The sequence below is a fragment of the Myotis myotis genome, unplaced genomic scaffold (assembly GCF_014108235.1).
Source record: "Myotis myotis isolate mMyoMyo1 unplaced genomic scaffold, mMyoMyo1.p scaffold_m19_p_55, whole genome shotgun sequence".
Classification (NCBI taxonomy): domain Eukaryota; kingdom Metazoa; phylum Chordata; class Mammalia; order Chiroptera; family Vespertilionidae; genus Myotis; species Myotis myotis.
In genome coordinates this window covers 91,101-116,444 of record NW_023416363.1, presented here as the reverse complement: position 1 = coordinate 116,444, position 25,344 = coordinate 91,101, and the positions used below count along the sequence as shown (strand labels likewise).

Sequence of the window (25,344 nt, the reverse complement as noted above, 5' to 3'; positions counted from 1 at the left end):
CCTGGGTGAGGGAGAAGCCGCAGCCAGGCTGGTTCCCTGGCGCCAGGGGCTGCTGCCTACCATCTGACAGCTGCTCCAGCTCCCAGCTCAGGTGGGCAGGCCGGTTCATCCTCTGGACCTGCGAAGCCTCAAAGGCCATGTTGTCCCCCAGCACCTCCTCCAGGCACTTCTGGGAGGTGTCCAGGGTCCTTGTGCAGGAAGGGGGGAGGATGTGCCCTGGGGCACCCTCTGGGCAGGTTCCATCCCCATGCATCTAACCTCATTCCCCCAGGATGATGGGCCCCCATGCACCTGCTCACTTCGTAGAGTACAGCTGCACAGAAGTGGCTCCAACACGGCCCAGCTGGGAGACCTACAGCCACTGAAAGACATGCTGACCCAGTGGCCTAGGACGTGATGAAGACACCCGAGGACTCTGAGTGGAGTCTGAGCAAAGTGACGCACAGCAAGTGAAGGATGTGATAGGGTGCTGGGCAGATCTGTGGCCCCTGAGCAGGTTTAATGTGTCTTGGAAAGGCCATAGGGACTCCCAAATCACAGCTCAACTCACATCCTAAACACCAGCACGGACCCTTTTTGCAACAGTCACCCACCTACATCCATCCTTAGAGAAAAGCAACACAACAGTCAGGACTATTTTTCTAACAAACACATATATATACTGAGTGGGCGATTATTATGACCACCCCATCAGTACAATGAAGTGAATTAGTTATGCAAATAATCTACATATATAAAGAGCCAAGGGCTATCACAACCGAACAACCGAACAGAGGACCGAACAGGCTGTGTGGGGTGACCAGGCCAGCAGGGTGGGGCAGTGAGGGGTAACCAGGTCGGCAGAGGGTTCAGTTAGGGGTGAACAGGCTGACAGAGGGGCCAGGAAGGGTGACCAAGCTTGTGGAGGGGCAGTTGGGGGTTACCAGGCTAGCAGGAGGGGAGCACATTGGGGTGACCAGGCCAGCAGAAGGGGACAGTGAGGGTGACCAGGCTGGTGGGGGGAGCAGTTGTGGGCGACCAGGCCGGCAGAGGGTCGAAGTGAGGGATGACCAGGCTGGCAGGGGGGACAGTTGGGGGCAACCAAGCTGGTGGGGGGTAGTTGGGGATAACTAGGCCTGTAGGGTGGGCAATAAGGGGTGATCAGGCTGGTGGGGGCAGCTAGGGGCAACCAGGCTGGCAGAAGGAGGCTGTTGGGCACGGCTACACTTGCCGGTGGGAGTTGGGGGTGACCAGGCCAGCGGATGGGGGGCAGTTAGGGGCGACCAGGCCAGCAGGCAGAGGCGGTTAGGGGTGATCAGGCTGGCAGGGGGGCCGGTAGGGGTTATCAGGCAGGGAGGCTGGTGAGCATTTAGGAGTCAGCAGTCCCAGATGTGAGAGGGATATCCAACTGGCCAGGCACCCCAGTGGGGAACCCCATCCTTCAGGGGCTGTGGCCAGCCTGCAAACAGCCATTAGCCCCACCCCCATGCTGGCCAGGCACCCCAGTGTGGATCTCCACCCTGAAGAGGCTGTGGCCAGCCTGCAAACAGTCATCAGCCCCTCACCCAGGCTGGCCACAACCTCATGGGGTGAGGGTCCCTGCCGGTGGTCTTGGCCAGCCTGCAAACAGGGATGTCTGATTGCCAGCTTAGGCCCAATCCCCTGGGGAGTGGTCCTAAGCCAGCAGGTGGTTATCACCTGAAGGGTCCCAGACTGCGAGAGGGCACAATCCGGGCTGAGGGATACCCGCTTGAGTGCACAATTTTTTGTGCACTGGGCCTCTAGTAATAAGAATAAAACCTTTACAGTGTTTGCTTAGGAAGTTTTCAATATTCAGTATTTTTGGAAGTGTCAATGAAGTACTGATGGGGTGGTCATATTAATCTGACTGGTCATAATAGTCCGGCCACTCAGGGTGGAAGGAGAGGGAGAGATAGAAACATCAATGAGAGAGAATCATGGATTGGCTGCCTCCCACAGGCCACCCCTGGGGATGGAGCCCACAACCTGGGCATCAGCACTGCCCAGGCAAGACTGTCTGTTTTGAAGGGATTTAACTGGTGCCCACTCCAGCCGCTTTGCTTGACAAGCTACTCTTTGCCATCAGCAGGTCACTGTATTGGCAGCAGCACCAACCAGGTCATGGAAAATCAGAGAAGAACACAACATAAACCTAAAACTGCCGCCCTCTGTTGTACACGTGGTGGGAGAGTGGCTCTCCTGGAGGGAGGAGTGCACCTGCTGACAGGGGTGGGACTTGGCTGAGCCCGATTCCTTAACAAGGAAGGGGTGGGGCTGAGAGCCTGTACCGGGTGTGAGAGCTGAGCCTGGGCCTCTCAGTTCCACAGTCGCTGCAATGATGTGGCCCCTGGAAATAAATGGCTGTTGGGGTGAGCTATTGTTCAACACGCAGCTCCTATATGATGACAAATGAAAATGAACCACTTAGTTCTATTATTGCCGATCCACATTTCTAAAAGGTATTGTGTTCCCATCAGCCTAGTTACAGAAATGTGGTCCGTTCCTCTCAGGTACCAACACATTCATTTTATTTTGTGGAGTCTCACCTAGAGAGCCCAGTTCAGGAATTCTCCTCCCCCTCCCTCCCCGGGGGGGGCCTGTCAGTCTGTCCCCGTGAACCCGGCCTCTGCTCCCATCTCCTCCCCCAGGGCCCTTGGCAGCGTCGCATCACTTTGTTCCCCAAGTTCCTGGGCTGGAAAGCCAGCCCTCTGCGGGGCGGTTGAGAAAACTACATTACCCAGAAAGCAATGCGCTCACGCAGGGCGTTTTGGTGCCAGTGCGTACGGTTAGGGCGGGACTTCCGGAACCTTCTTCCCGGCGGACATTTTTACTTTTTCTCCGGCTCCGGGGCTTCTGCGCGCCCATCGGGAGGAGGAGGAGGGGACGGGGAGGCAGCGCCCCGCGGGGCAGGGTGTGTCTGAGCCTGTGGCGCCGCCACCTTCGATTTCGGGGCGTCCGAGCCTCCCCGACTCCTCTCCGCCGACAGAGGCCCCTCGGCCTCACCCCATCGGACCCTCCAGCCTCGGGGCCGGCGCCGCTCGGGTCCCGCCGCCCAGGGCGCAGCGTCCAGCGCAGTGAGTCCCCGTGGGCCCCGGGGTGTGAGGGGAGGGAGGGCGACGGGCTGCGGGGCCGCCGGGGAGGCCGTGGGGGCTGAGCCGGGAGGGGGCACCCAGGCCTGGTTTGTGTCTAAAGGCGACAGCGAGGCCGAGCGGCGGGTCCGGGAGGAGGTTCACTTCCTGTCAGGCCGCCGGGGCCGGGGGTGGTTGTGAACAAAGAGGGACCTTGAGCCCCGAGGGAGGCGGGCATCACCCGCCCGGGGCCGGGCCAGGGCCCTGAGCAGCGGGAGCCCCTGGGTCCTGGGGTGGGTGCCCGGCCCTCAGCCCTTTCGTTCCCACCGGTTCCTGCGGGGGCAGAGCCGCTGGGGGACGGGGCGGGGGGCTCCTGTCAGGACCTCACTCTCTGGTGGCCTCTGAGGTCGTGGTGCCCGTGGGGCCGTCGGCCCCTCTTCCCGCCCTGGGACCTGGGGACACTCAGCCCAGAGCCCTAAGCCCAGGTCAAGGGTCAGATGAGTGGCAGCTGATCTTGGCAGCCAGTGGAATTGTGAGTGACAGGTCCTTCCGTGCACGGGCTCCAGAATGTGCAAAGGCTTGGAGCGAAGACTGAGCTGATTCAGGGACGAGCAGGTGTCCATTTTCTATAAATAGGAACTGGAAACAGTGGGACAGGAACCAAGTGCAGAGGAGCTTTGTGGCCACTTGGGTTTCTGTTCTGCTGGTGATGGGGTCATTGGGGTCATGGGAGCAGTAGAGCAGGTGAGCTGTCCCAGGTCTCATTAGACTCCCTGTGGCTGCAGCCTGATGCACAGGATGGGTGTGAGGACGGAGGTAGGAGGCCCAGGACGGAGGCTGCTGTGATAGTGCTGGTGAGTGTGAGGGTACCTGGAGCACAGGGTGGTTGTGGGTGTGGAAGAAGCAGTTGCATATGGATCAGGGTTGTAGCTGTGGCCACCTAGATTTTCTAATTTTGAGGACTGGAGAGAGAGGTAAGAATCAGAGATGATGTAAAGGTTTGGATTTAGTACCTGAAGGTATGAAAGCACCATCAACTGAGATGGAGAAAGTCATAGTGGGAAATGTAATGTTCATCAGTCATATACAATCTTTTGTTTTTTCCTATTAAGTTATGAGATATTTCAGAGACCACTTCATGACCATCTGGAACTCTGAGGAGTAGTTCAAGATGAAGACTATTTAATAAAATAGTAAAGAGTATGGATCAGGGGGGAGTTGTGGATCACCTCTTTTTTTTTATTGGAGGTGGAAGAGTAATTCAAAAAAGGTGAGACTGTGGCTGGTGCATATTTGCTTATTAAACACTCATCAGGATTTCTTGTGAGCCTTTGTGTGGCCTTGTGTGTTGCATCCAGTTTGGTTGATTTGCTCATGGACAAGAGGGGACATCTGTGAGACTCATTGGGCATAGCGTACAGGACCATAGGCAGTGGGACTTGGGTACTGAAGTCTGTGAGTGGAGAAGAGACATGAAGTGCAGCAGCAGTAAAGGTGGGCTCTGGCCAACCGGTTTGGCTCAGTGAATAGAGCGTCGGCCTGCGGACTCCAGGGTCCCAGGTTCGATTCCGGTCAAGGGCATGTACCTTGGTCCCAGGCACATCCCCACTGGGGGGGGCGGGCGGGGCGGTGGGTGCAGGAGGCAGCTGATCGATGTTTCTAACTCTCTCTCCCTCTCCCTTCTTCTCTGTAAAAAGCCAATAAAATATATTAAAAAAAAAAAAAGGTGGGCTCTGGGTAAATGAGATCTGATGTGGTTCTCAATAGGCGAGTTTGAAGGAAAAAAAAAGTTGGGATGTAGTCCTTGATAGCAGAACTGAAGGCTGTGCCTTGAATGTGGGCAATGAGAGTCAGGTTAGTAGTTGATACTATTTGAACTTGCCATGCAGTCACTGGAACACACATGCTGAGTAATGACTAACACCAAGGAGATGTATGTCTATGGGAGCCGGGGCTACGGGAGTGCAGGTGTGAGAGAGGTGTGGGAGGAGTGATGTGCTATGGGAGAGGGAGTGTGAATTCCTGGCCACAGATCCCTGATATTGACATAGGAGTAATGAAGGTTGAGTCCATTTCTGGTGATATCTGGATGATAGAAATGGGGAATTTTAGGGTAATTCCTGAAAAGACGGGTGTTGTGGCGCTACATGCCATGTCTAGATTTTAGGTGTCATATAGGTGCACACCTGCCTGTGGTTGTTCGGCGGATACAGTGATCAATAGGAATGAGATACCATACATCAGTGTCACCTGGGCCTATACTTACCTGGCAGGGGAGATTCCATGATCACATCAGTGTCACCTGGGCTTGAATATCTCTACTGGCTTGGGGAAGGGAGAAGGGTAAGAGATAAATACATTACAGAGGGAGTGCATTAGAATGTTGCAAAGAGACTGAGTAGATAGCATCCCCCCCTCTCCATGGCCTGTATGTGTTGTCTTTAAGTTGTGACTCTGGGAATGAAGCTCCATTAGAGAGGTGGGATAGGAAGAATTATGTGGAACAGGTAGCACAATGTGTTGCCCTCAGCACCCTAGGACTGGAATCGAAAGGGTGACGAGGAATGCTGTGTTTTTCTCAGTCTTGGAGGGAGAATATGTGGGACAACAAGGATATCGCCCCACAGGACCAGTGTCAGATCACTCACATCTCTCTTTATGGCCAACAGTTATCTGTACACTATGTTGGGACACCCATTGCGTTGACCCTAAATGTGAGGCCCTGAGGTCAGGTATAATCAATCTGGGCAGCTGCTCTATTGTTGTGGGAAGACCCAGTATCAGTAGGAATATAAGGGGAGAGTAACTCTGATGGATGCAAGGCCTGCTATTTTCTGTGATGAGGAAGTGGAGGGAGCAGACGGATATGGAGAGTGGGAAGTATGATGAAATTGAAGCCTCGGAGAGAAGTTGATCATGGACTGAACTGTCCCCATTATGACAGGATATGAACTTTGAGGACGTGGCCATTGCCTTCTCTCAGGAGGAGTGGGGGCTCCTTGATGAGGCTCAGAGACTTCTGTACTGCGATGTGATGCTGGAAGTGTTTGCACTTGTCTCATCTGTAGGTAAGAGCTTCACATTGTCTCAGGGTCGTGAGATGATGCCCTTTCTTCCTTTATTCTCAAAATATAGCTTTCTCTCTCCCAGAGGCAGACCACGGGTTCTGCTAATTTCCGCCACTGTCTTGTGAAATGTGCTGTGCCTGCCAGTGCTGAGCTATGTGGAGAGCCCTGACCAATAGGCTCCATGAACATCCCTGACACCCATTGCCTCAAAAAGTGCAGAAAGTGTATGGAAATTCCGAGTCTTACAGGCAGCTTAATGGGTCCCACCTTCCTCTTCCTCTCCCTGGGAGGGTGACAATACCTACATTTATTCACTTCTTCCCCCTTCCTCTAGGGAAAGGTGCTTTATGACAGCCTGTGCCAGGTTATGTTCTTCACTTCCATGAACCTTGGGCTATTCTTGTAAGACCCTTCTCCAGTTGTTGTTTATAATATTACCTTAGCTGAGCACTGCTGTGGGCCAAATTGCTCTGAGCCAGAGCTGGCTGCTCTCCTCCGTTGTCTTTTATTAATACTTGGAATAGTTAGGGTTTATGCATCGGTAGAGTAGAAGATCAGGGAAAAACCTGGTTTCCTCACAGGGTGACATGCAAGATGGTCTCAGATGAGGTCTGGCCATGCTGAGTGACAGCTAGGGGGAAGGTATGACATAATGGTGGTCAGATGGTACCAGGAACCAGCTAAATTCCAACAGTGTTTACGGTCAGGTGGCACTGGCTATCCCCCATTTCTACCCTCTCTTTCCCATACTTGACACTTTGCTGACTTGCATTTCATCTGTAACTTTCTGGCTTTTGGCACCTTCACCTTTGTCACCTTTTTGCATCACCTGCCCCTCTGCACTGCACCCTGTGCAGTATTCTCCTACATGGACATGCACATGTGATATGAGTTGCACATACATCCTTAAGTAGTCCTCAAACACCTGCTATTTGTTTATTGAATTTTACTTGGAAGAAGGCATAACCAACCTTCTGCAAAGCTTGCCCCTGCCATCAGCAGACCAGCCCTGCTGAGCACTGTTAGCAGGATACTGAGCTTGAGATCCATCTTCTCTTCCATGTAGTCCTTGCCATGAATGGGTCATATTTCTGGAGAGGACTTTGATGTTTTGCGACCTTCACAGAAGCTTCTTATTAATCCTTCCTGCACCTCTCTTATTTTTAGACAATTCCATGAAACCCATGTATTATGTGCAAAGCACATTTGCAATGGAACTTCCCCTGTCACCACAGATAACAATCAGTTCCTTCACATTTCTCTTTTTTCAGGTTGTTGGCATAAAACGGTTGATGAGGAGGTCTGTTCTGAGCAGTGCATATCTGTACAAGGAGAGTCACAGGTCAGGGCCCCCAAGACAGCCCCAGCAACCCAGAGGAACCATCTGTGTGAGCAGTGTTTCCCCGTGATCAAAGATATTCTGCACCTGACTGAGTCACAAGCAGCAGACTATGAGCAGAAAGCCTTCTTCAGTGACACACGTGTGAGAGACTTCTGTTTCAGTGCAAACCCTCACCAGCAACATAGGGAAGCCAGTGGAGAGAAGCCCTGGAAAGAAGGCATGGACAGGGCCTCGTTTGTGACCAGGTGCAGCTTCTACTTACCTTGGGTGCCTTTAAGCATTAGGGAGGCTGGGGAAGACTTCCCAGCCACGTCAGAGCTTCTCCAGCACCAGGCCCATCTCCACACTGAGGAGCCACACAGTGGCAGTGAGATTTCACAGGAATATCTTGGTGGAAAAAGTCTTCACCAGACTTGTAACTGTGAGAAATTTGGCAGCAACAACCAGAGAGTTGTTCACCATCAGGGTGCCTGCGCTGAAAAAATGAAATATGAGTGTGACAGACGTGGAAATGTTTTCAAACAAAACATTCATCTCATTCAACATAGAATAATTCACACTGGAGAAAAGCCCTATGAGTGTGCTGATTGTGGGAAGTCCTTTGGACAAAGGTCCAATTTCATTTCACACCACAGAGTTCACACTGGAGAAAAACCCTATGAGTGTACTGATTGTGGGAAATCTTTTAGGAGAAATAATAACCTCCTTAACCACAAGAGAGTTCACACTGGAGAAAAGCCCTATGAGTGTGCTGATTGCGGGAAATCTTTTACGAGAAATAATAACCTCCGAAACCACAGGACAGTTCACACTGGAGAAAAACCCTATGAGTGTACGGATTGTGGGAAATCTTTTAGGAGAAATAATAACCTCCTAAACCACAAGACAGTTCACACTGGAGAAAAACCCTATGAGTGTACTGATTGTGGAAAATCTTTTAGGAATAGTAGTACACTCCTTAACCACAAGACAGTTCACACTGGAGAAAAGCCATATGAGTGTACTGATTGTGGGAAGTTCTTCAAGAGAAGCTTACACCTCTCTGAACACAAGAGAATTCACAGTGGTGAAAAACCTTTTGAATGCAGTGATTGTGGGAAGTTCTTCCGACTAAAGGGGCACCTCATTAAACACCATAGAATTCATACAGGAGAGAAGCCGTATCAGTGTAGTGAGTGTGGAAAGTCCTTTAGACAAAGACGTTCGCTCATGGACCACCACACAAGTCACACTGGGGAAAAGCCGTACGAGTGTAATGAGTGTGGAAAGTCCTTTAGACAAAGACGTTCGCTCATGGACCACCACAGAAGTCACACTGGAGAAAAGCCTCATGGGTGTAGTACATGTGGGAAATGTTTTAGCAGCAAACCGAGCCTTGTCAGACATCTGAGAGTGCACATTGGGGAAAACCCTTTCATGTGAAGGGGATGTTTTATCTTCCTCACTCTACAACACTGCAGGAGACCTAAATCCGTTTACCTGAATATGAACGCCCTTTATCTGAACATACACTGTGTGAAATTGCTCATACGTTTGAGATACAAGTGAGGCCTGAAGGAGCTGCATTGCACTTGTTAACTCGCCGAGCACTCCTACCTCATTGATGTCCCTGGGAGTATTTGTGGCTGAAGTGACCTCCTCTACCACCTGGCTCACCTGAACAGTGTGCACCGGTCACCACCCCCGCATGCTCAGGGAATATGTATTCTGTGTTCTCCCTTGTGCTTAAGTGAATTATGAATACTCTGAGCTCTTGGCAGGATCTTCAATCCTTACTCTCTGACTAGGAAATGCACCTGACCCAGGTTTCATCCAGAGCCCCCATTCACAGCTAAGAAGTGCTGCCTCTTTCAGGGACATTGTGGTTCTCACCTTCTGCTGTGATAAATTGTTATAAACTGATTGCTGTACATGCTCTGGTATATGGTGTTTTTGTGATTGTGATTTTGCTTTTGTACCTTTAGTTTTGTTGGTTCTGTCCACTGTCTGGGTTAATTTGAAAGTACAATTTGCGATCTGTCAGCATGTAGAGTTAACAGATATTGTGAGATCTCAAACTCTCTGTGCTTCAGAAAGGATACCTTGATGGCAGAAAAGCCTTCTCTGTCCATTTTTCTTATCATTACAACCCAAGGCCTTGAAATAAAGACCGCATGACTTTGTGGTTGTATTTTGCAGGTTTGATCCCTAGCCCACCATTTTGGCTGGTGTGGGAGGCATCCAGTCATTGTGTTTCTCTCTCTCTCTCATTCCCCTCCCACTCTCTCTCTAAAAAAAAAGATTATCTACCCTTTTCCCTTCTCGCTAAGATGAGGCTCGGCCTGCACAGCCCACCATCCCTTATTGTTTCCTGCCTTTGCCTGGGATGTTCCCCCTGCAGCTGGGCACGCTGTGTCCTGCCCAGGAGCTGGCAGAGAGGAGCCCAAGGCAGGTCCTCTCTTGGGAGGGATTGGGGTTCTGTGTCCGCCTGAGAGGAGCTTCCAGGGCTCTGCTGTCTCCATCCAGAGTCTCTCCAACCTGCTTTCCCATCCCCAGGCCCCTGGCCTGCTGGATCTGAATCTACTTTATCTGGGAGAAGCCCCCTGGTGCTTTGGGCCCCAAATGAGTTCACCTTATGAAAAGTCTTCCTCTGGCAAGCCCACATACACCCCTGAGACCCACTGGTGTTCTTTGAATCTATTTTTGCATTTGGGGGGTAATTTTCTACTTTGACTTTATTAAAAAATAAAGCACCATCCTCCTCACCTTCACTTCCCTGCAGTCCTAGATGTCACATGGGTTTTCCAGGAATTGGTTCTGTGTATTTTCAGTGCTGAGAACATTCTGCAATGCAACCGTTCACAGCAGGACAGGGTTGGTCTCAACATGATACCACACTGGGGGGTGCATTCTGGTTGGTGTGCCCACCTCGCTAATTCGGGCCTGTGCAGAGCAGACCCTTCCCTGTAGTCAGGTGATGGACCCTGGGCTCTGGGGGACAGTGTGATGCTGGGGTGTGTGGTTTTTGGAGTTGTGAGGTTGGGGGCCTTGGACAGGTTGGTGAGGGAGTTTCCTACCGGCACATGGGGCAGGGTCCTTGAGCGGGAGGACTGAGGGGTAGCTCTAGTGATGAGAACTTTTATCAGGCTGGATGGTTGTTCTAGTGAAGGATAGCTCACAAGCAAGGTGGCAGGGTAGCTGTGGCAGGTGATAGGCGCTCAGGGGAAAAGAGAGGCCAGGGGTGGTCAGTGTTGTCTCTCTGAGAAAGTGTGGGAAGGGGCGACAGACTCCAGATGGCAGCCTGTGGGGAGCCTGCCCTGAGCATTTCAGAAGTCACATTGGATGGTGTGGACAACCAGGAACAGAACATTTGCAATGGTCAGAGAGTGACTGGGATCCTACTGCCACATGCTAGGCTAGATTGCTAATTTACCCAAAGGGCCATGCACTAAGGATGACTGGGCTTAGCCAATGAGAGCCCAGGAGAGGGGCATTATCCCTGTGCTCACTGGTTGGAGCTTGACGTCCAGCGTCTTTCGCCTGGTGGTGAATTTGGCCTTTGCAGTGTGTTCACAGCATCAGAGGCTCCAGTGCTGGGTCACCTGGCATCAGAGCAGCGTCCCTGCTGGGCAGGGTGTCTCTGAGGCTGGCTGAGTCACAACAGGCCGTGACTGGGTCCTCCGTGCCTCCCCGACGCCTCTCTGCTTCCAGAGTTCAACCGGCCTCACCTCATTCGCCCTCCCGCCTGGGGGGTGGGTGCCTGTCCCGCCTGCAGCCCAGGTCTCAGCGCCCGAACAGTGAGTGCCTTGAGGGTGCCACATGGTGGGAGAGGGTGACAAGCTGAAAAGCCACCGTGTGAGGCAGTGGGGTGTGACTGAGGAGGGAGGATGGGGGAAACCCAGGTCCGTCTTATCCCGAAAGGCAACAAAGATGAAGCAAAGTTTTGTGTGAGTTTTCCTTTCATTTTCAGGAAGCTGCTGCCATCCATGGCTGTGAACAAAGAGGGACATAGTGAGTTAGGGTTCTAGTCTTTTCTCAAAACTGCTCCGAGGAAGAACAGACTAGAAGGGAGAGGCCAGCAGGAGGGTGGGAAGGAGGACCTTGTAGGTGATGAGGTCACTGGCAGGTGCGCACTGGACTGAGCCCCGAGGGATTCGGGCATCACCCGGCCCCGGGGCATGGCCAGGGCCCTGAGCAGCTGGAGCCCCTGGATCCTGGGGTGGGTGCCAGGCCCTCACAGCCCTTTACTTCCCACAGGTTCCTGCAGGTGCAGAGCCATTGAGGGGACTGGGCTGTGGAGGTGACTTAAGGGCCTCACCCTCTTGTGGCCTCTGAGGTCATGGTGCCCATGGGGCCGTCGGCCCCTCCTCCTGCCCTGGGCTCTGGGGACACTCAGCCCAGAAACCTGAGTCATGTGGGTGTGGACACTGAGGGCGCCAGCTCCCTTCATGCAGGGGCTGGGTGGCCTCCTCTGGCGGGAAGCCTTGGATGGGCAGCTGAGCTGGGCAGAGGGTTAGCACCTGGCAACACAAGGTCCTGGCAAAGGTCAGGCTCCGACCCGCCTCGCGCCCTGGGCCCCCTCCCAGGCCCCGCCTCGGCAGCAGCCAGGAGATCACCCAGCTCCAACCCCGCCGCGGGCCTGGACACCTGCCGGCCCTTCCCTCCCATAAAAACTCTTTGCGTTGATTTGAGAGAGAAGAAGGGGAGGAGAGATGAAACCACTGGCGATGGGGGCGGGTCACTGGTTGGCTGTCCCCCTCGCGGCCGCCGCCCGCTGGACACTGTTCCTGCGCCCCGTGCACGGGCCTGACCAGCGATGGAACCTGCTCTCCCGGTTCCTCGCTCAGCGTCCACCACTGAGCAGCGCCTGCTGAGCCCTATTGTATATTTTTAATAAAATGTAATGTGTATTTTTATTGTCGATGGTGTTGAGATGTCTCCCATTCCCTGTGCATATGTTCTTTGGGGGGTCTCTCCCCGTCCCCCCTCCCCTGGGGGGGGGCCTGTCGGTCTGTCCCCGTGAACCCGGCCTCCGGTCCCATCTCCTCCCCCAGCGCCCCTGGCAGCGCCAAGTCACCTTCACTCCCCAAGGTCACAGCCAGGGCTGCGGGAGAAAACTACATCACCCAGAAACCACTGCGCCGGCTTCCGCTGAGATAGGCGCGTTTCGGGTCCTGCACTTTCAGTTAGGGCGGGACTTCCGGTATCGTCCTCGGGGCGGACTTTGTGAGTTGTGGCTTCCGGTAACGGACCTGAAGGATTCAGCGCGCGGCTGAGCGTTGGTGGCGCGAAGGAGGAGGCGGGGGAGGCAGCGTCCCCGCTGCGCAGGGCGGGCCTGAGGCCGGTTGAGCCCCAACACCCGGGATTGGGGTCCCCGAGGCTCCCCGACTCCTCTCCGCCGACAGAGGCCCCTCGGCCTCACCCCATTGGACCCTCCAGCCTCGGGGCCGGCGCGGCTCGGGTCCCGCCGCCCAGGGCGCAGCGTCCAGCGCAGTGAGTCCCCGTGGGGCCCCGGGGTGTGAGGGGAGGGCGGGCGCCGGGGCCGTGGGTGGTTGTGAGGGAGCTTGTGTGAGGCGGGGTTCCCAGGAAGAACAGTCTAGAAGGGAGAGGCCAGCAGGAAGGGCAGGACGGAGGACCCTGTAGGTGATGAGGTCACTGGCAGGTGCGCACTGGACTGAGCCCCGAGGGAGGCGGGCATCACCCGCCCGGGGCTGGGCCAGGGCCCTGAGCAGCCGGAGCCCCTGGGTCCTGGGGTGGGTGCCCGGCCCTCAGCCCTTTCGTTCCCGCCGGTTCCTGCGGGGGCAGAGCCGCTGGGGGACGGGGCTGGGGGCTCCTGTCAGGGCCTCACTCTCTGGTGGCCTCTGAGGTCGTGGGGTCCTGGGCTGTCGGCCCCTCTTCTCGGGGGACCTTGGACCTGGGGACCTTGAAGGGACACTCAGCCCAGAGCCCTAAGTCCAGGTCAAGGGTCAGATGAGTGGCAGCTGATCTTGGCAGCCAGTGGAATTCTGAGTGACAGGTCCTTCCGTGCTCGGGCTCCAGAATGTGCAAAGGCTTGGAGCGAAGACTACGCTGATTCAGGGACGAGCAGGGGTCCATTTTTTAAAAATAGAAACTGGAAACAGTTGGACAGGAACCAAGTGCAGAGGAGCTTTGTGACCACTTGGGTTTCTGTTCTGCTGGTGGTGGGGTCATTGGGATCACGGGAGCCGTAGAGCAGGTGACCTGTCCCAGGTCCCATTAGACTCCCTGTGGCTGCAGCCTGATGCACAGGATGGGTGTGAGGACGGAGGTAGGAGGCCCAGGACGGAGGCTGCTGTGATAGTGCTGGTGAGTGTGAGGGTACCTGGAGCACAGTGGTGGTTGTGTGTGTGGAAGAAGCAGTTGCATATGGATCAGGGTTATAGCTGTGGCCACCTGCATTTCCTAATTTTGAGGACTGGAGAGAGAGGTAAGAATCAGAGATGATATGAAGGTTTGGATTTAGCAGCTGATGGTATGAAAGCACCATCAACTGAGATGGGGAAATTCATAGTGGGAATAGTAATGTCCATGAGGAACATAAAATCTTTTATGTTTTCCTGTTAAGTTATGAGGTATTTCAGAGACCAGTCAATGACCATCTGGAACTGTGACAAGGAGTTCAAGATGAAAACTACTTAAAAAAAATAGTAGAGAGTATGGTCCAGAGAGGATTTCTGGATCACTGCTGTTTTTATTATTGGAGGTAGAAGAGTAATTCCAAAAAGGTGAGACTGTGGCTGGTGCATATTTACTTTTTAAACACTCACCAGGATTTCTCGTGACCCTTTGTGTAGCCTGGTGTGTTGCATCCGGTTTGATTGATTTGCCTCTGGGCATGAGTGGGCATCTGTGAGACACACTCGGCAAGGGGTAGAGGGCCATAGGCTGTGAGTGGAGAAGGGACATCAAGTGCAGCAGCAGTAGGGGTGGGCTCTGGGTAACTGAGATCTCATGTGGTTCTCAATCGGTGAGGTTGAAGGAAAAAGCAAGTTGGGAGGGAGGCCTTCATAGCAGAACTGAAGGCAGTGCCTTGAGTGTGGGCAATGAGAGTCAGGTTAGTACTTGATACTGGTTGAACTTGCCATGCAATCTCTGGAACACACATGCTGAGTAATGACTAAGACCAAGGAGATGTCTGTGGGAGCTGGGGCCATAGCACTGAAGGTGTGAGAGAGGGGTGGGAAGAGGAGTGATGGCCCTTGGAGAGGGAGTGTGAATTCCTGGCCACACATCCTTGATGTTGACATAGAAGGAATGAAGGTTGAGTCCATTTCTGGTGATAACTGGATGATATATCATGGGGAGTTTTAGGGTAATTCCTGAAAAGATGGGTGTTGTGGCGCTTCATGCCAGCTGCAGAATTTAGGTGTCATATAGGTGCACACCTGCCTCTTGTTGTTTGGCGGGTACAGTGATCAATGGGAATGGGATAGCAGACATCAGTGTCACCTGGGCTTGAAAATCTCTACTGGCTTGGGGATGGGAGAAGAGTAAGAGAGAAATACATACAGAGGAGGTGAGTTAGAATGTTGAAAAGAAGGTGATTAGATAACATCCCTTCCTCTTGATGGCATACATGTGTTGTCTTTAAAGTTGTGACTCTGGGAATGAAGCTGTAGGAGAGAGGTGGGATAGGAAGAATTATGTGGAACAGGTAGGACAAAGTGTTGGCCTCAGCACACTAGGACTGGAATCGAAAGGGTGACGAGTGATGCCATGTTTTTCAGGGTCTTGGAGAATGTGTGGGACCACAAGGATATTGCCCCAGTACTGTGGTTGGAAAACTGCAGCCCATGAGCCACATATGACTCTTATGCCCCTTGAGTGTGGCTTTTCCACAAAACACCACATACGGGGAATACAGTGCGATTGAATCTTCGTGGCCCCTGCCCAGAAGTCAGTTTTCAAGAAGTACTTGTTGCCGAAACCGGTTTGGCTCTGTGGATAGAGTGTCGGCCTGCGGACTGAAAGGTCCCAGGTTCGATTCCGGTCAAGGGCATGTACCTGGGTTGCTGGCACATCCCCAGTGGGAGATGTGCAGGAGGCAGCTGATCGATGTTTCTCCCTCATCAATGTTTCTAACTCTATATCTCTCCCTTCCTCTCTGTAAAAAATCAATAAAATATATTTAAAAAAAAAAAAAAAAAAAAAAAAGAAGTACTTGTTGATATTTGGCTGTGTTGACTAATGAGTTTGCTCACCACTGCCCCCAGAAGACCAGTGTCAGATCACTCACATCTCTCTTCATGGTAAACATTTATCTGTGCCCTGTGTTGGTGACACCCATAGTGTTGACCCTAAATGTGAGGCCCTGAGGTCAGGTATAATCAATCTGGGCATCTGCTCTATTGCTGTGGGAAGACACAGTATCAGTAGGAATATAAGAAGCGAGTGACTCTGTTGAATGCAAGACCTGCTATTTTCTGTGATAGGGGAGTGGAGGGAGGAGATGGATATGGAGAGTGGGAAGTATGACGAAATTGAAGCCTAGGAGAGAAGCTGATCATGGACTGAACTGTCCTCCTTATGACAGGATATGAACTTTGAGGACGTGGCCATTGCCTTCTCTCAGGAGGAATGGGGGCTCCTTGATGAGGCTCAGAGACTTCTGTATTGTGATGTGATGCTGGAAGTGTTTGCACTTGTCTCATCTGTAGGTAAGACCTTCTCATATGTTCTAGTGTTCCCATGTGATGTCCTTTCTTCCTTTATTCTCAAAACATAGCTTTCTCTCTCCCTCAGCCAGACAGCCAGACAGCCAGACCTAGCGTTCTGCTGATTTCTGCCTCTGTCTTTTCAAACATGCTGTGGCTGCCTATGCTGAGCTGTGTGGAGGGTCTTGACCAATGGACTCCATGAACATCCCTGACATGTTGCCCCAAAAAGTGCAGAAAGTGTCTTGGAGACTTACAGCCAACTTAATGGGTCTCATCTTCCTCTTCATCTCCCTGGGAGGGTGACAATATGTACATTTATTCACTTCTTCCCCCTTCCTCTAGGGAAAGGTGCTTTATGACAGCCTGTGCCAGGTTATGTTCTTCACTTACATGAACCATGGGCTACTCTTGTTAGACGCTTCTCCAGTTGTTGTTTGTAATATTACCTTAGCTGAGTACTATTATGGGCCTAATTGCTCTGAGCCAGAGCTGGCTGCTCTCCTCCGTTGTCTTTCATTAATACTTGGAATATTTAGGGTTTATGCATTGGTAGAGTAGAAGATCAGGGAGAAGCCTGGTTATCTCAGAGGGTGAATATGCAAGATGGTGTCAGAATTGGTCTGGCCCTGCTGAGTGACAACTGGGGGGAAGGTATGACATAATGGTGATGGTCAGATGGTACCAGAAACCAGTGAATTTCCAACAGTGTTTTGTGGCAGGTGACACTGGCTACTCCCCATTTTTACCCTCTCTTTCCTATACTTGACACTTTACTGACTTCCATTTCATCTGTGACTTCCTAGCATTTGGCACCTTCATTTTTGTTATTTTTTTGCATGACCTGTCCCTCTGCATTGCTCCCTGTGCAATATTCTCCTACATGTACCTGCCCATGTGTTATGAGGTACACATACATGCTTAAGTGCTCAAACATGTGGTACTTCTTAATTGGATTTGCTTGGAATAAGACATAACCAACCTTCCACACAACTTGCCCAGCTTGTCATCAGCAGACCAGCCCTGCTGAGCACTGTTAACAGAGAACTGAGTGGGGAGCATCTTCTCTTCACATTGTCCTTGCCATGTGTGTGTCATGTTTCTGATGAGGTCTTCCCTGTTTAGTCACCTTCAGAGGCCAGACCTTCACAGCAGCTTCTTATTAATCCTTCCTGCACATCTCTTATTTTCAGACAATTGCATAGAACCCATGTATTATGTGCAAAACACTTTACCAATGGAACTTCCCCTGTCACCACCCTCAACAATCAGTTCCTCCTCAATTCTCTCTTTTCAGGTTGTTGGCATAAAACGTATGATGAGGACTTCTGTCCTGAGCGGAGAATATCTGTTCAAGGAGAATCACAGGTCAGGGCTTCTGAGACAGCTCCAGCAACCCAGAGGACCCTTCTGTGTAACCAGTGTGTCTCAGTGTTAAAAAATATTGTGCACCTGACTGAGTCACAAGCAGCAGACTATGAGCAGAAAGCCTTCTTCAGTGACGCATGTGTGAGAGACTTCTGTTTCAATGTAAACTCTCACCAGCAACAGAGGGATTCCACTAGAGAGAAACTCTGGAAAGAAGACATGGACAGGGTCTCGTTTGTGACCAGGTGCAGCTTCTACTTAACTTGGGTGCCTTCTAGCAGTAGGGAGGTTGGGAAAGTATTCCCAGCCATCTCAGAGCTTCTCCAGCACCAGGCCCCTCTCAACACTGAGGACCTACACGGCGGCAGTGAGATTTCACAGGAATATCTTGGTGGAAAGAGTTTTCAGCAGACTTGTAACTGTGAAAACTTTGGCAGCCAAAGCCAGAAAGTTGTTCAGCATCAGGGGGCGTGCTCTAGAGAAGTGAAATATGAGTGTGACAAATGTGGGAAAGTTTTTAAACGAATCTTTCACCTCATTCGACATGGAAAGGTTCACACAAAAGAAAAGCCCTACGAGTGTATTGATTGTGGGAAGTCCTTTGGACAAAGGTCCGACCTCTTTTCACACCGCAGAGTTCACACTGGAGAGAAGCCGTATGAGTGTAGTGATTGTGGAAAGTCCTTCAGGCAAAGTTCTCACATCACTGAGCACCGCTGTTTTCACACTGGAGAAAAACCCTATGAGTGTACTGATTGTGGGAAATCTTTTAGGAGAAATAGTAAGCTCCTTATCCACAAGAGAGTTCACACTGGAGAAAAGCCCCATCAATGTACTGATTGTGGGAAGTCCTTTGCGAGAAGCTGTCACCTCTCTGAACACAAGAGAATTCACAGTGGCAACAAACCTTTTGAATGTAGTGATTGTGGGAAGTTCTTTACACGAAAGGGGAACCTCATTCAACATCATAGAGTTCATACCGGAGAAAAGCCATATGAATGTAGTGATTGTGGAAAGTCCTTTAGACAAATACGTTCTCTCATGGAGCACCACAGAAGTCACACTGGAGAAAGGCCCCATGAGTGTTATAAATGTGGGGAATGTTTTAGATGGAAACCTAGCCTTGTTAGACATCTGAGAGCTCACACTGGAGAAAAGCCATATAAGTGTAGTGATTGTGGAAAGTCCTTCAGGCAAAGCTTTCAGCTCACAGAACACCACCATATTCACACTGGAGAAAAACCCTATGAGTGTCCTGATTGTGGGAAATCTTTTAGGAGCACTAATACTCTCCTTAACCACAAGAGAGTACACACTGGAGAAAAACCTTATGAGTGTACTGATTGTTGGAAGTCCTTCAGGAGAAGCTATGACCTCTCTGAACACAAGAGAATTCACACTGTCAAAAAACCTTTTGAATGTAGTGATTGTGGGAAGTTCTTTAGACGAAAGTCCAAGCTTATTGAACACCACAGAGTTCATACCGGAGAAAAGCCGTATGAGTGTAGTGAGTGTGGAAAGCGTTTTAGGCAAAGACGTTCGCTCACGGACCACCACAGAAGTCACACTGGAGAAAGGCCGTATGAGTGTAGTAAATGTGGGAAATGTTTTAGCAGCAAACTTAACCTTGTTAGACATCTGAGAGTTCACATTGGAGCAAAGCCTTAAATGTGCAGGGGAAGTTTTATCTTTCTCACTCTACAGCACTGCAGGAGACTTAAATCTATTTACCTGAGTATAAACTGCTTTTATCTGAACATACACTGTACAGAATTCCTCATAAGTTTGAGGTAGAAGTGAGGCCTGAAAGAGCTGCATTGCACTTGCTAACTTCCCAGCATTCCTGCCTCATTGATGTCACTGCGAGGAATTGTGGCTGAAGTGACCTCCTCTACCACCTGGCTCACCTGAACAGTGTGCACCGGTCACAACCCCTGCGTACTCAGGGAAAAGGAATTCTGTGTTCTTCCTTCTGCTTGAGAAGTTTATGAATACTTTCAGCTCTTGACTGTATCTTCATTCTTTTCTCTCTGACCAGAGAATTGAACTGACCTAGGTTTCATCCAGAGCACCCATCCTCAGCTAAGAAGTGCTACCTCTCACAGGGACATTGTGGTTCTCACATGCTGTGGGGAATTGTTTCAGGTTCCAATTCACCATCCTGCTGTCCTTTGCTCTGGTTTATGAACTTTTTTAAAGAGGTTTTTTTCTTTTGTACCTCTAATTCTGTTGGTTCTTTTAATTCCTTGGGATGATTGAAAGGAAAACAGTGCTTTGTCAGCATGGAGAGGTGAACAGATATGGTGGGTCCCAAACATTCTGTGCTTTGGTAGGCACAGCATGATATCAGAACAGCACTTGTTGTCCAATATTGGCCTATTTTATGTTGCTGAACAAGGCCCTGAGAGAAAGTGTGCATGACTTTGTGGTTCTAACTTGCAGCCTGGTGCCTCTATTATTGGTGGTGTCATGGTCACCCAGAAAAGGAGGCCTTTGTTGTGCCTCTGTGAACAATATGAAAAGTATTCTCTATTCACAGCATTTATTACATAATTCTTGGCAACGTTTCAGGGGATTCTTACCCACATACTGTAAAGGAGCCAGGTAACATAATATATAAAATTTCATAGGCTGATGCCATTGGTTTTAAGACACTGAGCATTAGAATGAACCACAATTAGGACAGAAACACTGTGTTCATAGAGAGTGGATAAGACTGGAGTAAATTACATGAAAAGTGCTTCTTCTCAATGTTATCCACAAATGGTCAGTGGACTGTGGCTTGTGTGATCTTCTTGTACAGACATTCTCAGGACCTCCATCACTGTCTCCTGTGGCTGAAGTAAATGGCAGAAAAAATAATGTAATAGTTGTTTGGATTCCCCTTACCCATCTAGGGTGTTCACTTCAGGGTTTGCTCAGCAGGCAAGACCTCCAAGCTAGAGGCAGGATAAGCCTGTAATCAGTCCCAGGATGTGTCTTTTGTGATTCCTTTTGATTCTGATGGCAATAGTCTTCACTGCTTGACAATATTTGCTGCCAGTAAGTAGACTTAAAGATGTCAATATGCAAAACTAAGAATTTATTCTCATTTTTAAAAATAAGTATTTTATATATCTTTAAAATAATTTGTTGGCTTTTTAGAAAGAGAGGGAAGGAGGCAGAGAATGAGAAATGGCGATATGGAAAAGATGCAGCTAACAGCTGCCTCCTGCCCGCCACCTACAGGGCATCCAGGCAGGAATGGAACCCGTGACTTTCAGGGCAAGGGATGGTGCCCAACCAACTGAGGCTCACTGGCAGGGAAAAGTTTGTTCCTGTAATATTATTATTGTATTAATTTCCATACCAACAACTCTACACCTACTTGTGGCACATCCTGCATTTTCCTACTGCCCTTTTGTAATCTCCCTTCCTGCCTTTCTTGGCCCTCCATGCAGTCATGGATTTTTCTTCTTTTTGAGTGGAATAGTTCATATTTTTCATAATTTTGTAAGCACTAGAAGGTGTGTAGTCTTTAACAAATACTGGTTTCCTCCATGCTACACAGTTATTTTCAGATTCAGCACTAATGTTTATGTGGATAGTTACGTTTTTTTTTTTACTGGGTAGTACTATGCTCTATGGTATCGAATTTATCTATTGGTCTAAGTTTTGGTTATTCCAGTTTTGGAGTTTTATAAATATTGTCTTCAGTTTCTATAGAGATGTATGTTTTACTTCTCAAACTATTGCAGTGTTGGTGAATGTTTTACATTTAAAATATGGGGAACTGTTTGCCTTCCCACTAACCCACGGTATATAAAAATTCCAGTTTTTCTGCTACGCTGCCAGCACATGCAGTGGTTAACCTTTTTAAATAGTAGCCCTGGAACCCATTTATGTAAGAAATTTTTATGGTGAGTGTTTTTCTCATGAGTTTATTTATACTGTCTTTATCTCTTTTGTTAAAATGTCAGCTCAGCATCTTTTAAAATTGTTTAAGCCGAAACCGGTTTGGCTCAGTGGATGGAGCGTCGGCCTGCGGACTGAAAGGTCCTAGGTTCGATTCCGGTCAAGGGCATGTACCTGGGTTGCGGGCACATCCCCAGTAGGAGATATGCAGGAGGTGGCTGATCGATGTTTCTCTCTCATCGATGTTTCTAACTCTCTATCTCTCTCCCTTCCTCTCTGTAAAAAATCAATAAAATATATTTTAAAAAAACAAACAATAAAATTGTTTAAATAAATTTATTATTTTAAGCTGAAGGGGTCCTGTGTAGCATCTAATACATATGTTTGAATTTCACTCATTCTTCAATGACTCCATGACTTATTTGCCTTTGGAACCATAGGTTTTGAATACTGGAAGCAAAATTGTTTTTCCACAAGTGTATTTATTTATTTATTTACTAGAGGCCTGGTGCACACAAATTTGTGCACTCGGGGGTCCGTCAGCCCAGCCTGTGCCCTCTCGCAGTCTGGGACCCTAGGGAGATTACCACCTGGTGGCTTAGGCCTGCTCCCTAGGGGAACGGGCCTAAGCTGGCAGTCAGACATCCCTCTGTCAGCCCAGGAGCCCTCGGGGGATGTCCACTTGCTAGCAGGGAGCAGGCCTAAGCTGCAGTCGGACATCCTAAGCACTGCTGAGGAGGCAGGAGAGGCTCCCAGCACCACCACTGTATTGGCAGCCGTCAACCTGGCTTGTGGCTGAGCCGAGCTCCCCCTGTGGGAGCATACTGACCACCTGGGGGCAGCTCCTGTATTGAGCATCTGCCCCCTAGTGGTCAGTGTGTGTCATAGTGACAAGTCATTCCCAGTCGTTCTGCTGTTAGGGTCAATTTGCATATTACCCTTTTATTATATAGGAGAGCATGGGTGAGGGGCTGATGGCTGTTTGCAGGTTGGTCAAGCCCACCAGCAGGGACCCTCACCCATGAAGGTGTGGCCAGCCTGAGTTGCTCATGGCTGTTTGCAGGTTGGCCACAGCCCCTTCAGGGTAGGGGCCCCCGCTGGGGTGCCTGGCCAGCCTGAGTGAGAGGCTCATAGCTGTTTTCAGGCTGGCTACAGCCCCTTCAGTGTGGGGGTCCCAACTGGGTTCCTGGCCATCCTGGGTGAGGGGCTGAGGGCCTTTTGCAGGCTATCCACAGCCCCTTCAGCGTGGGGGGTCCTGCTGGGGTGCCTGGCCAGTCTAAGTGAGGGGCTGAGGGCCGTTTTCATACTGGCTAAGCCCCCCACGGGGACCCTCACTGCCTCAGGGTGTAGCCAGCCTGTGTGAGGGGCTGATGGCTGTTTGCAGACTGCCCACAGTCCCTTCAGGGGGGGGTTCCCGCTGGGGTGCCTGGTCAGCCTGTGTGAGGGGCTGATGGCTGTTTGCAGGCTGGCCACAACCCACAGCCACCCAAGCTCCCAGTGGAGGCTGGCTGGAAGCTGGTATCTGGGATTTGTTTATCTTCTATAATTGAAACTTTGTTGCCTTTAGCGGCGGCCATAGCCGGCTCAGGGCTGGTGGGAAACTTGACTTCCTCCATCACTCGGGCAACCAAGCCTCCTGCTTGCTCCAGCTCTGTGGCTGCCAGCGCCATCTTGGATGGGTTAATTTGCATATAGTTGCTCTGATTGGCTGGTGGGCATGGCTTATGGTGTGGCAAAGGTGCGGTCAATTAGCATCTTTGTCTTTTATTAGTGTAGATTCATTCATTCCTTTATTTATAAAGAGCAGGATATTATTCACTTCGACAGGGAAGCACAAAACACAGCAGAGCCGAACCGGTTTGGCTCAGTGGGTAGAGCGTCGGCCTGTGGACTGAGGGGTCCCGGGTTCGATTCCGGTCGAGGGCATGTGCATGGGTTGCAGGCACATCCCCAGTGGGGGATGTGCAGGAGGCGGCTGATCGATGTTTCTCTCTCATTGATGTTTCTGGCTCTTTGTCTCTCTCCTTTCCTCTCTGTGGAGAATCAATAAAATATATTTAAAAAAAAAAGAAAAAGACAAAAACACAGCAGGAACATAATTTGTGTCTGCACTAGTGATATTGCTGGTGACCCGACCATAAATCACACTAATGCAGTAACAGAGCTGTGAGCCCAGAACTTACATCCAGATGGGGCCACTACTAGGTCCCCTTCAGCACCTTCCCGGGGTGCGCACAGTCTACGCCATGTGGTTATGTCATCCTCATTAATGCCGTCACTTCCGCAGCATTTCACCCGCGGCCTCCTGTGCTGGGTGTGAGGTGCTGGGCCGCTGGCGCTCATGCCTAGAGCTGCTTCAGCAGGAGGATCCTGAGCAGATCATGACTCCTCTGCAGTCTCTGGTCCCCCAGAGAGACCTCGGGAGCTGTCTCTAGTAGGGGCTCCAGACTCTTGTTGCCCATGAAGTGACCCGTGGCTCAGAGGTTGATCCGCAAGTGCATGCGGATTTTGCCAGCCTGGCTGCAGCACTTCCTGAGATCCCAGATGAGTGAGGCTGCGCTGTCAGTGAGCAGAGAGAAGAGCAGGACACAGACAAGCCATTGAGTGCCCTCTGCCCGGAGGGCCATCACTGTCTCCTGGCCGCACCACAGAGCTGCAAGCTTTCACAGCGGCTCCCTGTTTATTTTAAAATCTGTTTTTATTGCTTTTGGAGAGAGGAAGGAAGACTGATAGAGAGATAAAAACATGTGAGTGGGGGACATAATCCATTGGCTGCCTCTTGCAAGATTCACACTGGAGATCTGAGCTCGAAACCCAGGCATGTGCCCTCACCAGAATTTGAACCAACAACCCCTTGGTCCCTGGTTAGATGCTCAACAGCTGAGCTATACTGGCTGGGTGTGTTTTCTCAAATTTAATCCTAAAAGCCATTACATCCCATTTGTAAGATACATTATTAAGTTAATCTGCATTGCTAACATTCTTTTCTAAGTTTAAGGATTCAGTAGTACAATAAGACAAGGTTTGTAGTATTTGTCAATTTCCCTGGTGTAAATACTCTCATCGTGGTCAGTTTTAAAATGCCAAAATGATAGCACTGGTCATGGGCATGATAAGATATTTCAGTAGCACATCATGATGTTTTATTTCCAACACATTGATACAGTAGGAACAAATATGATCAAGAATATTCATAATAAAATAGTAAAATAATGGGAAGTAGCAAGTTTTAAACATTTAAAACTTTAAGTATAATTGACTTAAAATGTACATTTTAACTACATATGAATTTAAATACATTTTAATTGGTTTCAGAGAATAAGGCAGAGAAAAATAGAAAGTCACCGATGAGAGAGAACGATTTCAGAGAGAGAGGGAGAGGGAGAAAGAGAAACTACAATGATGAGAATCATTGATCAGCTGCCTCTTACCCGCCCCACAGTGGGGATGGAGCACACAACCTGGGCATGCATTCTGACCGGGGAATCAAACTGTGACCTTGCCGAAACTGGTGTGGCTCAGTGGATAGAGCGTTGGCCTGCGGACTGAAGGGTCCCGGGTTCGATTCCAGTCAAGGGCATGTACCTTGGTTGTGGGCACATCCCCAGTGGGGGGTGTGCAGGAGGCAGCTGATCGATGTTTCTCTCTCATCGATGTTTCTAACTATTTCTCTCCCTTCCTCTCTGTAAAAAATCAACAATAAAATATATTTAAATAAAACAAAACTGTGACCTCCTGGTTCACAGGTCGATGCTCAACCACTGAGCCACGCAAGCCGGGCTCTTCTAAGCTTTTAAGCTGACCTGCACCTGGGGCAGCACGGAGCAGCAGCAGCTCATCCGTGGCTGAGCCCCTGAACCTGCGCTCAAGGCCCCTTTTCTCTGATCGTTTAGAGAGCTAACCGCAGCCCCCTTGGCTCCCTCATTTCCCACAGTGCTCCTAGAGCCCTG

General features: G+C 50.4%; 3 protein-coding genes and 1 pseudogene across 6 annotated transcripts in view; 3 read left to right on the top strand and 1 right to left on the bottom strand.

The window, feature by feature from the left end:
* Nucleotides 1-2,934: 2,934 nt before the first annotated feature.
* On the top strand, nt 2,935-9,648 carry LOC118657458 (zinc finger protein OZF-like). 3 transcript variants are annotated; one of them, XM_036311496.1, is made up of 4 exons: nt 2,935-3,074; nt 4,181-4,338; nt 6,013-6,136; nt 7,408-9,648. In XM_036311496.1, exons 3-4 carry the CDS (start codon nt 6,016-6,018, stop codon nt 8,898-8,900), a joined length of 1,614 nt encoding a protein of 537 aa, XP_036167389.1. In that variant the 5' UTR covers nt 2,935-3,074; nt 4,181-4,338; nt 6,013-6,015; the 3' UTR covers nt 8,901-9,648. The 3 variants fall into 3 exon arrangements, with proteins under 3 accessions (XP_036167389.1, XP_036167391.1, XP_036167390.1); XM_036311498.1 differs by lacking the exon at nt 4,181-4,338 and adding an exon at nt 3,854-3,922 and having other exon boundaries at nt 2,941-3,074; XM_036311497.1 differs by lacking the exon at nt 4,181-4,338 and having other exon boundaries at nt 2,945-3,074.
* The window catches only part of LOC118657457 (zinc finger protein OZF-like), a 51,989-nt gene continuing 29,595 nt past the window's right edge, over nt 2,951-25,344 (top strand). The window contains exon 1 of one of the 2 annotated variants that reach the window (XM_036311493.1): nt 2,951-3,074. The gene's annotated coding sequence lies outside the window, so the exon portion shown is untranslated. Of the gene's footprint in view, nt 3,075-12,837; nt 12,951-25,344 lie in introns of those variants that run through there. The other variant, XM_036311492.1, reaches the window with a different exon arrangement.
* Nucleotides 12,842-21,581, top strand: LOC118657464 (zinc finger protein 2-like). The gene is given in 6 exon segments (XM_036311509.1): nt 12,842-12,950; nt 16,012-16,135; nt 16,237-16,348; nt 16,350-16,374; nt 17,430-17,555; nt 17,558-21,581. Coding segments are annotated over 5 exon segments (1,995 nt in total). The 5' UTR covers nt 12,842-12,950; nt 16,012-16,014; the 3' UTR covers nt 19,169-21,581.
* Nucleotides 23,450-24,202, bottom strand: LOC118657463 (annotated as a pseudogene).